Raw genomic sequence first — 16,986 nt, forward strand, 5'->3', positions numbered from 1 at the left:
TACTTCAGAGTAACAAAGAAAACACACAAGTAGTTTATTCAAACAACACCGCAACAAAGAGGGGTATTTCAGGAGCAATATGCTTTAAATATTCCTGTTAAAATCATAAATAACAAAATGGAACTTTTCCTAAAATAGTATCAAAGCCATCAAAGAATCTAGGCTCAACTAGAAACAAAAGTGTCATTTAGACTGCCCAATTCAACTAGAAACCTAGAAGAATGATCATTTCACCAAACACACTTAAGGTACACAAAGGTATATGAATACTTAAAAAAAAAAATGTAGAGGAGTAAAGCCATGCCTACAACTGAGAAAGCTTACAGTATATAATACCTTAAACTCCAAATACCCTAAAGCACGAAATAAATTCTAGAATATGATATACTAAGTCACTTAACATCGAAGACATAACAGGAATGTAATGAACTAATTAACAGAACCTGCACCATTTTTTTTGCAGGCACTCTACCCTGAAGAACCCTAGGGCATTTCCTTTGCTTAACAGATAAATTTGATGCCAACGACAAGTGTCAATGACAAATACATAGTTAGAGCATCCAGAAAGGAACTTAACTGTTCTCCACATAAGCCTTGCTAAATCCCATTCAATTTTCAAGGACCATTTCCAGTTCACGTATTTGTGAAGACATCCACAAATATGTAACCATTTCACATCTCGGTATCCTTTCTCTCTGGGTAGCGTTTCTCCCATAGCACTTAACATACTGCACTGACCAGTCATTTAATTCCACACGTGTGCTTATCTCCTACATTGCAGCTCCCTGAAGACTACAAACATGTTCTACTGGGTTGAAAATAATAGTTGGAAGGAAAGAAAAGAGAGTGGGATGTTGACCCAAGTGAATATTTTACTGTATACTGTACACTGAGCTACTATGAGTAAAAAATATTTTAAAAAGTTCTTTAAAATCGTGTGAAATACCTCATATAAAAATAATTTTAAAGCCTCACAAACAATACTCTCCTTAACATTAAGAAAATATCTTAATAATTCTCTAATGCCGACTTTACCTTTCATGCAAAAATCTAACATCAGGCTCAACTTTATGTTATTCCTGACTTACCCATCGATACCTAGTCAGAATTAACCATTTCTCCCATTCTTCTGCTACCACTCTTAACACCTCTATCTTATACTAATGTTCACTGACCAAAAAAAACAAAAACCCACAAACTTACTGAGCACACACTACCATATATTAAAATAGGCAGTGAGGTTCCAGGATTAAAAACAGACATGGACTTGCTTACAGTCTAGTTATATCCTAACTACGTAATTTACAATCTAGTTATCTCATGAATAACTATATAACTTAGTAAGTGCTGGCCAGAAAATGGCCACCATATAATAGGCGTACCTAACTTTGGGAAATCAGGAAGAGACTCCCCGAGGACTTGAGACCTACTTGGTTTTTTAAGAATAATGTGAGCTGCTGTATATAGGACAATTTGGACAGGGATACAGTAAGAAGCAAGACTACTGAAGTATTGAGGTCATTAAGAAAAAGATGACAGTTGAGTGGCACAACCAGGGTGACAGTGAAGATGGAGACAAATGGCAAGGTATGAAATGCATTTTGAAGACAGAATGACAGAACTGACTATGGACGGTGAGGGAAAGGGAAGAGTCCAGTATGACTCCCACGTTTGCAACAAAGCAACCAAGTGGTCAGAACTCCCACTGACTAAGACAGGAATTGGCACATGGAGACAGGGGGCATCAAGAACCCACTTTCAGCCACTGGTTTAAGATGCCCTGGAGACTGCTAAGTAGAGATGTAAACTAAGTAAATAAAGTTATGAGTCTGGCACCTAGAAAACAGGTCTGGGCTGAAGATACAAATTTGGGATAACGTGGGGTTAAAGGAGGTACTTTAAAGCCACAGAGATAAGAGTCTCTTCAATAGAATAAGAAAAGGGGCTAGGGCTAAGCTCAGATGAACAGATATTTAATAAGCACCTACAATGTAACACGCACCATTATGAAATCAATGAGAAAAAGATTAGTAACCTAAAATAAAAACAGGTCACAAGAAAGAGTATAGATAAATGCCTTTTAGGTTTTGAAAAGATGTGTGCTCTACCTTAAAAGAAATGTAAATTAAAACCTCAATCAACTATAATTTTTAATGTATAAAAAAGATTTTTAAAAATTATTTATTCACACTGCATTAGTGACACTGGGTGAGTTAGTAGTCTCACTAATAAGCGGGATGCAAATTGGTACAATCTTCTGGAAGGTGATTTGATAGTTCTTTTCAAAATAAAAACTGCACGTCTTTTGATCAAGGAATCCTACTTCTATTAATTTAGCCTACAGACATATTTACACATGTACAAAACAAATAATAATCAATGCAGCAGTGTTTGTAATAGCAAAAGGATGGAAACAGCTTAAGTGTCCATCAGAGACCTGGTAAATAAATTACAGTAAAAGCAAACAATAGGATGTCAGCTGTTAAAAAAGCAAGAGGTAGATCTATGTGTACTCACGTAGATTGATGTCTAAGATCAGGTAGAAGAAAAAAAGCAAGGGGCATTAGGAGCGTGTCTAGCATACTGCTTCTATAAAAAGAGGGAGGTCAGAGGACATATATACTGGCACATTCATATGAAATATCTGAATGATTATCTAAGAAACTGTGTTCTAACAGTGGTTGTTTCTCAACTGAGCTAGGGAATTAGGTAACACAGTTGGAGGCAGACCTACTTTTTGTTGTAGGTAGAATGCCCTCCCTCCCAAAGATGACCATGCTCTAATTCCCCCACACCCATGAATGTGTTACCACACATGGCAAAAAGGACTGTACAGATGCCATCGAAGATCCTGAGATGGGGAGATTATCCTGGATTATCCACAAGGGCCCAAAATAATTGCAAGGTCTTTATAAGAGGGAGGCAGAAGGATCACTGTCAAGAGAAAGAGATGTGCCCTTCTCTTCAGGCAGATTTGAAGATGTTACACTGATGGCTTTGAAGAGAAGGAAGGCCAAGAGCCAACCTCTAGAAACTGGAAAAAGGGACGAGATTCTCCACTACAGCATCCTGAAGGAAAACAGCCCCACCTACACCTTGATTCTAGCTCAGTAAGGCTCATTTTTGGACTTCTGATCTCCAGGAATATAAGAGAATGCATCTGTGTTGTTTCAAGCCATTAAATTTGTATTAATTTTTCACAGCAGTAAAAGGAAATTAACACACATTTCACGGACAACATTTTACTCTTTTTTTTTTTTTTAAACCACGTACATGTAACATGATCCCCAAAGCTGGTATACTAGGTAGATTTTCATTAATGTTTTTCTTTAGTTTTACTAACTCTCAGAAACCAGTTTTTACTAGCAGGTAATCGCTTTAATACTTACTACGCTTATAGGCATAAAAACAGAAACAGAGACAAATAAAACAGAATCGGGAGTCCAGACAAGGGAGCCAAGGTTTTCTAGGAAAGCCTAGAAAAGAAAATTATAAACAGCTGGCCACCGCACATACTGATAAATAAAAAGACTTAATTTACACAAACGTGTATATAATCTAAAGCAAAAAGACTGTAGACAGACATGAAAAATAAAAATACAATGAAAAGGAAAAAGAGAAAATGGAAAGTGACAGAGAAAGGGGACTAATGGCACTGAGACCAGAGTATCACAACTTATTACCAGATTATAAACTTTTTTATGCTGTTGTTTTCGTTAGAAACTAATTGAAAAGTGACTATTTACAAAACATGTTCCCATTCAAGAATTATTCTCAACAACAGAAGCAAAAAGGAAAAAAATAGCAGTTTTGTAATATAAACATAAGGAGTAAACATAAAAACAAGCAAGCATAATTTAGATACTGTTTACCTCTGAGTGGCTCCTGGAAATATAGGTTCAAGGAGAACACAGACGTGTTCTTAAAGTGAAAAACGGATAAACGAGAGTTCCTTATACGGTTTATACTTAAACGTGCTACATAAGCGCTCTTCTGCATCCACTGCATTTTTAATAAAAACCAAGTGTCAGTGCGACGGAGGGGATGAGGGGCGTGGAGGCAAGGTCTGGGGCGGGAGTAGGACACTGAGGGGTGGTGAGCGGCCGCGAGGACCGGCGACTACGCCGTCCCCGACGCGCCCCGTCCGCCCCCCGCTCCTACACCGCTGAGGAGCGAGTACACGGAAACCCGCGGATTCCCCGCGGGCTGGGGGCAGCGGCAGGCGCCCTAAGACCCCTGCAGGACCCGGCCCGGAACCCGTGCCTGCACCGCAGCCCGCGCACCGCCCACCGTTCTCCCTCCGCACCCCGTTCCCAGCGGCCCGACGCCGGCCCGCCCTCCCCGCCGCCAACCGGAGCCTTCCAGAAACGGGTGGGACTCACCATGGTGACGTTCTCGCGGCCTGGGACCTCCGGACCCCCGAGTCCACACGGCGAGACCTCAGAGTCGGCGGCGGCAACAGCTCACGAGGCGACTCCGGCCAAATCCACGAGGAGCGGAAGAAGCCGGGCTCACCTGACCGGCAGGGGGAGGGACGAGTGTTCTTCCCTAAAACGTCCCCGGAAACAAGACCTCACCTTTGTGGGCCGTGGCGGACTCTCACGACCCCGCCGCGCAGACAGGCTCCCCGCGTGCTCGCCGGGCGCCGTGGGCGGGGTGGCGGAGCTCCGGGCTAAGGGTGAACGGGGCGGCGCCGGGCGTGAGGCAGCGACCTGGGCTCGGCGCTCCCGGCGGTGGCGGCCCGGCCCCGCGGGGTCTCGGGCGTCTGCCCGGCGCGCAGCTCCCGGGCCGCGCAGCCCCTTCGGACGTGGCGGCACCGGGCTCCGGCCTCGCGCACGCCGCCCGCTGCCGGTGGCGCCCAGGGCCGCCGCGTCCCCCGGGCGCAGGCCTGCCCTCCGCGCCTCCGGGCTGCCTGAGCGAAGTTCCCCCGAGGCTGTTTCCTCACCCGTGAAGCCCCCCTCTGCCCACTCGAGGCTCCTTCCCACCCGGTTTTTCTGTGTTGTTCTCACGATGTGTGAGTCTTCGTTCCATCTGTACTTGGGAGGATTCCGTGGACAATATATTCGTTCAGCAAACACTGAATGATCTCCTACTGTGTGCCAGGCCTTGGGAATACGCCGACGATATTCCTGCCCTAGCTCAGCTCATATTCCAAGGCGACATGTGAAAAAAAAACACCTAATTAATATTGTTTCCAGTACCATACTGTTCTGAAAAACATAAAGCTGAAAGGGTAGGGAGGAAAGCTGTTTCACACGTGCTGGTCTCTGAATCCGCTTTTGAAAGTTAAGAGTTGAGCAGAGACCTACGTTAAAGGCAAAAAATTGAAGGAAAGGTAAGGCAGGCTTTATTCAAGGGGCTCCTCCTCAATCTGTATAAGGATCACCGCAGTGGGGAGAGATACGGGCTCCACTCGGAATATACGGGGACAAGAGGGAATTTATAGCCCAGGAGCAGGGTGGCGGGTAGTGGATGGAAAATTACTAAGAGGAAACATTAGGGGTAACGGGGCATTCTGGCTACAGCAACCTAACAGGACTCTCGAAATAGGCAGGCTGGTGTGATCAGACATCACCTGGAAGATGGTGAATGATCCGGAATCTGATGAGTTACAGACATGGAGGTTGACCAGATGTGGAAGATGGGGGACTCTGGCTAAACCGACTTTCCTGCTAAAATTGAACAATCAGATACGAACAGGCAATCCAAAATTCCAGGCCTAGTTGAAAAAAGAGTTCAGAGGAACCTGAGTAGAGTTTGGTCAAGGAGAGAATCTTGTCACCTGAATGAAAGGAGAAAACCTGGCATGACAAGGAGCTACAGGTGGGGAGAAGTGGGGTATATGCGTGCAGGTGCATGAATTTAATCAACAACTGTAGCCACTGAAAACTAGATTAAATTGTAAACAAGAATGGGTAACCACAAGATCCCTGAATCTAGGGGCAAGGCTTTTAAGTGTGTGACAGCGCATTCTGTGTGAATCTACACAATGAAGGGGGGCACCCTTGTAGTATCTACTCTGGAGGCACTACTCTATTGAGAACTCTGGTTAATCCATAACATTCGCACCCTACTTCTATACGATAACCGCTTCCTGTGAAGCCAACTTAACACCCACTCCACCCAGTTTCCGAAATCCGGCCCACTGCAAGTCATCATCCTGAGTTCTATGTTACTGCAAATCCAGTAAGCATTAAATTCTTGTTCTGGCTATTTCAGCTGTTACTAATTGCTCTACCGATCACAAAATTCCCTACCTGCTCCTACCCCATTCTTAATTTCAAATTGCCAACAATCCAACAAACCATGTATCTTCATTTTTTTTTCATTTTAATTTGGGTTTGAAAATAAAAGATTTTTTATTTTCCCCATTCAGATTTAACCCCTAAATAATATTGATTATGGGCAAGACACCATGTTCAAAATACACTGTAGCAAATGCAAGAATGAGTTATACAAAGTAAGAGTACAGTAATGCACTATATATATATAAAGTACAATAGTGAAGACTAATATTTGGTCATAATTTAGTGTGTACATGTACCACAGTGAAAAGCAGAATGAAGCCTCCTACTTCTCCCCCCCAATATCACACCCCTGCACCCTGCCACGCAGTAGAGAGTTGGGAGATATCTTTAGAGATGTTTCCCTGTGCTTTCACAAACGTACTAAGGCATGTGTGTGTGTGTGTGTGTGTGTGTGTGTGTGTGTGTGTGTGTGTGTGTGTGTGTGTGTGTGTGTGTATGTGTAGGGGTAAAGTATTGATTCACATTAGATACTGATATAATAATACAGGAATACTTTCTAGGGTAACCACTAAAAGAACAGAAAACAGGGTATATGACTTTGAATAGGATACAAACAAGTAGAGAAAATGAAATGATAAAATATTCAGATAACTCAAAGCAATGAAATAAAAAAAAGAAACATAGGACTGTAGGGAAAATTTTAAAAATATGGTGGTAGATTTAAATCCATATAACAATAATTATGGACTAACTGCCTGCAATTTAAAAAATGAATATTTTACATTGGATTTAAAACATACAACTGTGTTCTGTTTATTGAGACACATCTGAAACATAAGGAAACAGGAAAATTAAAAGTCAAAGATGGAAAGAGGTATACTAAACAAATACCAAAAGTACAGACATATTAATGTTATAGAAGATAGACTGTAAGTCAAAAAGTATTATGGTAGTTAGAAGAGGTCACTTCATAAAGATAAAAAGGTTCCATTTTAAATTTATATACTTATATTCACGTAGTAATATAGCCCCAAGTATACAGTGGAAAAACTGATAAAATTTCAAATAATGGTAGAAAACAAACAGCTTTGGAGGAAAATTACCTTTTTCAGTAATTAATAGAACAAGCTGATAAAATATTTACAATGATTTGGAAGACTAGACCACCAACACAATTTGACCTAATGGGTCTCATAGAACGCTGCTTCCAGTGCTTGCAAGAAAGAATACATGTGTTTTCCAACATATATGGAATAGTTATCAAAAATGATCATATTTTGGGCCAGAAAGCAAATCCAGACAAATGTGAAAGGACTGAAATCCTACAGAATGTGTTCTCTAACCACTGTGCAGTTAGACTAGAAATCAACAAGAAGAAGATAGCTGGACAATTCCCACATAATTAGAAATTAAGAATTACACTTTCAAATAAGTCGTGAGTTAAAGAAGAAATCATACGGGAATTGGAAAATATTTGGGGCTGAAATGATAACAAAACTACTACATATCCAGATTTGTGAGATACATCCGAGGCAGCAATTGGGTCCTTTAGTGTATGTATTGGCGCCTCAACATAAATGTTAGGAAAGAGGAACAGCTGAATATTAATGAGCTAATCCGCACTGAGAGTCCGGGAAAGGAATAATAAGGGAAATTCAGAACAGAAGGTGGAAGAGAGTGAAGACCAGAAATTATTGAGATTGAAAAAATACATAATTGAGAACAGGAAAGTAAAAATTTGGTTCCTTTTAAAGAATGATAAAATTGATACATTCCTGCAGGACCACTCAAAAACTTTAGAGTAGACCCAATTAACCAATAGTGGAATTGAAACAGGTGATATCACTCCAGATGATGCAAGCGTTAAGAGGATATTATGACCAAATAAATTTAAATAAAATAGCCAAATTCTTAAAAAAAATATAACCTATACAACTGAGGAATAGAAAACTTGAATATTTCCATCATCTCTAAAAATGCTACTCAGATATCTTCCCACGTTAAAATTACAAACACAGATTTTTTAGATTTTATAAATACATGTAAATAGGAATAGAACACTACTCTTTAATATGATAAAAATGTGGATCGGTACTAGTGATAGTAGATATCATTGTCTTATTCCTGACCTCAAAGAGCAAGCTTCTGTTTGTTTATCCACTTTGGGAAACCATTCTGGCATTATCTGAAAAGTTGAAAGGTGTACATCCTCTAATCCAGCAGTGGCATTCCCGGACACATACCCTAGGAACTCCAGCCCATGTCTCTCAGGATACATATACGAAAACATTCCTAACAGTACTGTTTGTAATAGCCCAAACTAGAGAAAACCTAATTGTTCATCAACAAAAATAGAAAAATAAGTGTGATAAATTCTATACAGCAATGAAATTAACAAACTACAGTGATGGTAAACATTAATTTTTAATCGTAATATAAAAGAATAGACAAAAGGATGCATACAGTATAAGCTCATTTGTAAAGTTCATTTATAATGTTCAAAAACAGACAAAATGAGCTACATTTTCTAGATATACTTTCTTAAGTGGCCAGCGATATTCTTAACCTGAGTGGTGGTTACCTTGCTGTTTACTTTATAATTTTTCTTCATGTGTCACACTTATGGTTTATGCACTTCTATGTTTGTAGGCTATACTTCACAGGAAGAAGTGTTAAAAAAGTTTTAGCACAAATGTTATTACTCCATTATCTTTTGCATCCAGTTTTACTGTTGAGAAGTCTCACTTTGGGCTAATTGTTGTTCCTTTATGGGTGGTTTACTTTTTGTGTGGAATCTTTTCATAAAATTTCTCTTGCCTTTGCTCTTCTGCAGTTTTACTATCGCGTGTCTAGGTATTGGTATTTCCTTACGTGTCCTGATACTCACGGCCTCTCAATTCCTTTTGGGGATTTGTATTATCTGGGTATTGATAATTCTGTTCTCCCAATCTTTTAGCCCTTCTCCTGTATTTTCTGTCTCTTTATTTCTGCTGCCCCTTAGATTACTCCTAATTTCATCTCCCAGTTTATCCTTTTATTCTTTCATGTAATCATCCTGCTAGATATTCCTTGTGTCTTCATTTTAACTACCTTACTTTTAACAGATATATATCATATATCACTTGTTTCTAAAAGAGTTTATCACTTTGCTTTATTACCATATTCTTCTTCAACTCTTGAACATGTATTGTACTCATGTGAAACTATTGGTTCATCTGTTCCAATAACTCTGCTTAAGGTGGCATGTGTTGTTCAATTTCATTATTTTTTAACTTTCTGTTCGAGGAGTCGTACTCCTCAGGTGTGTATTTTCCTTGAACCTGTAGCATCACATTTCACTGACGGAGTCAGCTCTCTTGTCCTGTAATGTGTACTGGGGACATGCCGAAAGTCACACCCTCAACTGTGTCAGTCTTGGAAAGTTTGAGAACACGGAGGGTGAAATCACAGAGGAGAGACTCCAGGGACCAGAGTATTTCTGCTGACAGGAGAGCAGGAGGCTGAGGGCCCGAGGGCAGCTGTCATCCTGTGCCTGTTTCCGTCTCTCCTTATTTAGCTGGGCCCCATCTCCTCTGCTAGTGCCTCACACCACTGGGACACCAGTGATACTCCCCATCCCTAAGGTGAGGAAGAGAGACAAGAGCTCAAGTTAACAACCTCTCCAGATCCTCAGACAGACATCCTCCTCCCAGGCCACTGCCTCCCACCATGACTCACCAGTTCCCATCTTCCTAGGGGGTTCACAGTTGTAATCTCACTTCCAACAGCCAATTCCTTCCTGCTGCTGTCATTTTTCAGGGTTGTTTTCGAGGAGCCTGTGCTTCTTTACCATTTTATCCTACTTATTGTTAGGCATCCTGATTACATGAATAAAATTAGCCTTTTGTCATATATGATGTAAATTGGTTAGTAAGTTTTCTTTTGAACGATCTGTGACCATTTTTTTGCGGCGGAGAAACTGTAAAATGTCCTTCAGTAGGGAGCTAGTTGTTATACAGAAGAGTTAAAGGTGGCGCCCTATAGAGTTGTATCGTGTTTTCTTCCTCACAGCAGGCTGGGACCCAGCAACTCAAAAGCCTGATTGGTGCCAAAATCAAACTTTTACACTTCCGGTTATTTGAAATATAGCCCCAAAGAGCAGATGTTTTGCCATTTAGAGTCTCCCTGCTTTGCACACCCTGTGAAACATCACCCAGCATAAGCTACCCGTAGGCGAGATCAACCCTGGGGCTGTGAAAGACCCCAAGCCACTGCGGCTCGTCCGAGTTACCTGGGCCTAGGGTCTCCCCTCTCTGATGCCCACACCACTACCCTGCAGGAGAGTGGCTCCACCCTGCCTTTGGGAGGGGTCAGCGCTGAGAGGCTTTCCCCGCCCCCGTGCAAATCTGTCGGAGTGACTCCCAAAAAGGTGGTTGTGCGCTAGTGCCATCTCGTGGTCACATCCTCGAGATCTCGCTACTCTAGTTAACAAGTCAAGATTATTTGCTGCTGCTTTAAAAAATGATTTAAATCAGTTTTACTGATGTGGGCAATTTTATAGACTTGTTAAGTTGAAAAAGTGAGCTATAAGACAGTGTGCATAAGAAATCCCACTTAGAACAAACTGTGGAAGGAAGAAAGTATAGAAAATATCAGCAAGGATAACAATCAACTGTTAATAGTTTACGAGATGAGGCTTGAGGTGGGGGGAGCTCGGAAAATAACTCTTCACTCTTCTTCTCTAGTGTTTGAATTTTTTAAAGCAATATTTTTAAAACTTTTCCAATTAAAAAACGGAAGATTGAGAAAAGCTGAATTTGATGATTAACGTGGTCAAAGACTGTGGTGTCATCAGAGATGTGTTAATACAAACAGAAACATAAGGGCTGGTGATCAAGCTTAGGGTTCAAGTGCACAAGTCCTAGCCTGTAGCACCTCAGAACGTGACCTTATTTAGAAACAGGGTCATTGCAGATGTAATTAGTTAAGATGAGGTCATTACTGGAGAAGGGTGGGCCCCTAATTCAGTACGACTAGTGTCCTGATAAAAAGAAGAAATTTGGACATAGACACACATGAAGGAGAAGGCCGTGTGAATACTGGAGTTATACGACCACAAGACAAGTGTTACCATTTGAACTGCTCCCCTCCCTCCCCCAAAAGATGCCTTGGAGTCCTAAGCCCTACCTCAGAGCGTGACCTTGTTTGGAGAGTCTTTCCTGAAGTAGTCAAATTAAAAGGAGGTTGTTAAGGTGGGCCCTAATCCAAAATAACTGATGTCCTTATAAAAAGGGGAGATTTGCATAGAGACATGCATAGAGGGGAGGGAGCCACAGGGAGAAGACAGCCATCTACGAGCCAAGGAGAGAGGCCAGGAGTGGATCCTTTCCTCATGGTCCTCAGAAGGACAATCTTTTTGACACCTCGATTTTGGACCTCCAGCCTCCATGGCTGTGAGATCATCAGTGTTGTTTTAGCTCCCACCCCCAAACCCCAGTGTGTGGTCCTTTGTTACCGCAGACCTACTGCTTTCTCCACTTCTTGTTCTCAATTTTGTCAGATAATTCTACTTACTTGCATTAAATTTAATGTTCAGAACTATATATATATATATATATATTTTTGGAGTTAACAAATAAACTTTTGTTTATTACACACCAAGTTAAACTTACAGGAACTTAGAACATTTGGAAATTGATCTGAAAGAAAGAACATAATAAATGGAACAGAAATAAATAAGTCCCAAAGGAAACCATGACACTAATTAACTCTGGAAATGTAATTTTCCCTATTATAATTTGTGTTTCTGATTCACGAATTGTCTTATAATTTTCTGCTACACTTTTGTACCATACATGTAGCAAACAGAAAAGTTCCTAACTACAGCTATGTGTGCAGGGGCATTTTCTATCAACGTTTCTGTAGTCAGAGTTTCATTTTCCTTGCCCAGGATTCTCCGGAGGACTGGGGTGCCTAGATTCATACTAGGACAGATTTTCATGGAGGTAACAAGACGAAGAACTCCCTAGTCTGACTTTGGCACCATTGCAAAGCCTCGCCTTCCCCACGTTCATTTTATCTCCCCTAACACTATCAGAACAATTTTCCCAAACACTGCCGTGATCAAGATGTTCAGATGATAAAACCCATTCCACTGCACTTCACCCTCAACCCAAAAGCAAGAGAACAAAAGAACACTCAAAAACAACCCACTTGGCTCTATTTCAAGGCCTTTTCAAAATCTGGCTTCCTGCTTTCCCCTCACTGTTCTCAGCATGAATCTTCCCTTCCTGTCAGATTAGAAATTCTCTTTTTCTACTTTTGTAACCTTGCTCTTGACTTCCTATCAAGGTTACACTAACCAAAATCATACCCATTCTACAAAACCTAGGTTACCTGGAGAGTATATGCCCCATGGAAGGTATTATGGTTCAAAATATTTTAAAGTGCTGTTCTGAGACTACGATAGGATAACTAGAATGAGACTTACCCTTTAGCCATAAACAACAACAAAACTAGAGACACTATAGAAAGCAATAGTGTTCATATGTTGGAAAACAAACAGGGCAGAACCGTGATCCCTAGAGAATAAAAACAAACAAGGTAAGCCACATCATCTTCCTGGAGGCACTTTGCAGACAGCGCTGCAGGGAAGGCTGTCTCACACAGAGCACAGCAGAATTCTGGAGGTCTCTACTAGGCCAGGCAAAGCGTAACTTCAGGGCAGTAAATGAAACAGTTCCCAGAGCTCACAAAGCGCTGACTGACACAACTGAAACTTGACCGGCCAAGAGAAGAGGGTCCTTGCTGAATACCTGGGACCTTCATTGGAGACCCCAGGGGAGGTTATGCTTTTGCAGTAACACCAGAGTGAAGCATACCTTGTATCGGTCTTAACAAACTTCAAAAAATGTAAAGAACCAAGCTGTCTGCTAGAATGAAATCCAACACTTTAAAAGAATTTAATGAAATAAAATATAGCACCCCCAAACAATGTCCATCATTTAATTTTTAAATTACTAGCTATTTCAAAAAGCAGAACAGGGTAACTCACTGTCCGAAGAGAAAACAGGCAATAGGAGCAGATTTAGAAATAACTGACTTAGCAGAGAAGCACTTTATTTTTTTTCTCAGCTTTACTGAGGTATAACTGACCTATAATATTGTGTAAGTTTAAGGCATAAAATGTGATGATTTGATACACATTTATATTGCAAGATGATTACCACAATAAGGTTATTTAACACAGCCATCTCCTCAGTTATCATTTGTGCGTGTGTGTTTGTGTCTGTGGTGAGAACATTTAAAATCTACCCTCCTAGCAACTTTCAAATACACAATATAGTATTTTGAACTGTAGTCACTATGCTGTATATTACATTCCCAAGACTTCTTCATCTGAGAAGCACTTTAAGAAGTAGGTCTACCTTCTTTAATACATTACTGTCTACCTCTCTCCTACCAAAAAAAATAAGGACTCTATAAACTATGGAAAAAGTAGAACCATCAGTGATAGCATCTGCCATAAATTTCAAAGTAATAATTCAAGAAAGTAGAGCACCTTTCTTCCCCCAAGAAACTTACTGCCCTACACAAGAATCTTACCCTCGCTCACTCCATACTCAGCCCACTAAACTAACCAAATTCAAATAAAGGAACAAAAAGGATGAATTCATCATTTGTGTCTTTCATTGATAAAATTCCATTTTAACAAAACTCAACAGTTCAGATATCAGCGAAATGTCAGTGTTCCCGATCTAAATATAACTCACTCCCAAACAGTGGAAATGTATATTTTCACAAATTGGTGTAGACCTCCTGAGTAATCAGTAGGTGTGTTTTGTTTCCTCAGAAACTGCACTTACCAATTCTTGCTATTTATATTTTTTCCTCCATAGCTATCTGTATTAGTGCTCTGGCTGGGTTTTATTTTCATTTGAAGTACACACACAATAAATTCTTTTTCATACTATGAGAAAAAATTATAGTGAAAAATTTAAACAAAGGTAAAACAAAATATTTATTTATTTACAACATGCCTTAAATCAGGGGTAAAAACTGGCAGCCTGAAGATACGGCTTCTTCCCCCAACAAAATGTTCACAAATTTTTCAATGTTGAATGCCTTTAGGTGGGCTTGTATCCTCCAGTTTGTCACAGGCCCCTCCAATCCTCTTACATTATATCCTACATTCATTTACGCATTTAACTCCCTACTCCAGTAGGTACTTGAGTTTGCCAATCCCTACTTTAGGTGTATAAACCAAAATTAACAAATGAATAATTTCTTCCTATTTGCAGAAAACTTCTGACTATCTTCCAAAATGACTTCTAAAATGAGTAATGGACTTTTCTCCAAGACAATTAAAAATTTGCCATGTTGGCTTAAAACTTGGGGGCTGGCCTTTTGTCAGTAATAGTCTCTTCTAAATGGAGAAAATAGAATGTGGTGTCATGTCTCTGATTTACTTGACTAAGCTGTGTTCATGGCCACACTGGGTGATCTGCATTATCAAATTATGCATACTTTATACTTATATGGTTACTTTCAGCTGCATATTTGAAAATATATTTTAAAAGACTAAAATGCCTACAAGGAATATTAATAATTTATATATAGGGGGTTGAGGGCGGGGCGGCAAAAAAATAAAAAATAAAAAAAATAATAATTTATATATAAATTTCCATTCCTTCGTTTAAAAAATCTCAGAACACTTTAAAATATTTTATAGATAATTTACAAAACATTCTTTTTTTATGTAGTTAAAAAAGAAATCCACACGGTCTCACAGAACAACAGAGGGAAATTCACACTCACTATCTAGGGTATTAAATCTTCAAGACTACATTCTTTTCTTAAAAAAATTGATCTTTACTAATGTTAAGAACTTTCCATTTAATACTTTTGGAAATAGTTGTGCAATACTTTAAACGAATGGAAGAATTAGGGAACTTTAAAAGAAATGTTAAGTACCTCTTATTTCTCCCATTTTCTTCAGGTAAACACTGCCTCATAGACCATTTTTATACTATCACGTTTACCAATTGTTTGGGTTTATTAGAGCTCTCCTTAGCCAAAATAATAGTGAGTTGCCTATGTTTATATTCATTGCCTTCCTGTCAGCCCCTAATAGTTTGCTATTATGATACTACGAATATTTTTTTCTTCAATTTCCATCTGTACTCCCAGTCCTAGTTTGGTATGTTTTTATTTTCTCTTCCTTTTTTAATCTAGTAAGCAAGCACTAATTTGTAAAGGGCATGCAGAGTAATACAAGATGACCTTCTAAGAATTTTTCCGACTCCAACATTCCTTCAGCAAGTCTTAAAATCTTGTCAGTGTCATACCATTACGGTTTATTCTAATATGTATTCTTAAAAATAAAAACGGTACAATTAAAGTGGCAAATAATATTTAAAATTTTTTCTGAGATATAAGAGATATATAAAGAGTAGCAAGACCCCTGAGTTAGTTGTTTACAACCCAACTGCACGTTGAGATTATCTGGGGCGTTTTAAAAATTACCGATGCCTAGATCCTTTACCCAGAAATTCTGATTTAATTGCTTTGGAGTGCAGCCTGGACATGAGATTTGTTTTTTTAACTCCTCAGATGATTCTAAAGTACTACCAACATTGAGAACCACTGGTGTAAGCCTATCTGCAGATGACTGATTCTTAACCTTGACTAAACATCAGAACTGTGAAACAATAATCAGTATCAAGGCTGCCAAGAACAAAGAGCTTTACTGAGGTCTTAGCAATTGCAATTCTGGAGACACAGATTGGGGTAAAACTGAGACAGTGTGCAGGGAAGAGAAAGAGTCAGGGGCTTATACAGACAAAAGCCACAAGGTTGTTAAAGTTGTCTGGCAAGAATTATGACTGACCCTCATGCAGGAAGGAGATATTTGTCCTTAAGTGATAGGCTATGAGCGTTACTTAGGGTAACGGTCCAACAAGCATCTTAAGTTTCTGGAACATTGGGCAGGTGTTCTGGTGTTCAGGTGTTAAGACAACCAGCGGCCAAAAGTTCGGAATCCATTCGGAATCACTTCTTCAGTGGCCTCCCAGCTCCATTTTGGAGAGTTCTCTTACCAACACCATTTAACTTTCCTCCCAGAGAATCGAAAGGTGCATTAAAACTATAGCGTCCGAGACTTCTAGTTCCATAGATTAAAATTCGGCTTGCCTAAGGTGGAGTCCAGGCGTTTTGCTTGTTTTTTGTGTCCAGTGTGATGATTTTAATGTGAAGTTAATAATCATTATTAACTTATAATTACTCAAGAATCAAGCTGCTCAACACCGCAGAGTGGGAGAGGATATAGTGCTGTCATTGTGCTTTTGTTTTTTTAGACAATAAGCTATAACCCTTGCCCACCAGAAGTGTTCCATGGCACAAGTTTAGTTTTATAACTGAAGCAAATAAATTCATTTTATTTAAAAGCTATTATTACTAACAGTATTTTAGGGTATACTTGGGAAATTGCAGTTCTAGATATGCCACCATTCAGCGGGTCTAGATTTGACCTTTCCTGCACCTTTTGGTACTTCTATCTGCAAGTCACAGACAGGATTTTCAGCTGCTCTGAAAAGTCTCGTTGACACAGAGCTGCCATATCGGTTAGATTGAAAGTGACTTTGGATAATTCCTATTAATGCTCGGCTACAGAACCGTGAAAATGTCTCGGACGTGACTTCGAGGAATGAAAAGCAGCACGACTTCAACAAACAGCTTCCCATAACACACGGACAGAAGA

The 16,986-nt window shown here is 39.9% G+C and overlaps 1 protein-coding gene across 1 annotated transcript in view; it reads right to left on the bottom strand.

The window, feature by feature from the left end:
• The window catches only part of TMA16 (translation machinery associated 16 homolog), a 43,733-nt gene extending 39,213 nt beyond the window's left edge, over window positions 1–4,520 (bottom strand). The window contains exon 1 of the mRNA XM_019926387.3: window positions 4,383–4,520. Coding sequence (XP_019781946.1) covers window positions 4,383–4,385 — 3 coding nt within the window. The 5' untranslated portion in view covers window positions 4,386–4,520. The remainder of the gene's footprint in view (window positions 1–4,382) is intronic.
• Window positions 4,521–16,986: the final 12,466 nt, after the last annotated feature.

This window comes from Tursiops truncatus, chromosome 5 (genome assembly GCF_011762595.2).
Source record: "Tursiops truncatus isolate mTurTru1 chromosome 5, mTurTru1.mat.Y, whole genome shotgun sequence".
In the NCBI taxonomy this organism is placed as follows: domain Eukaryota; kingdom Metazoa; phylum Chordata; class Mammalia; order Artiodactyla; family Delphinidae; genus Tursiops; species Tursiops truncatus.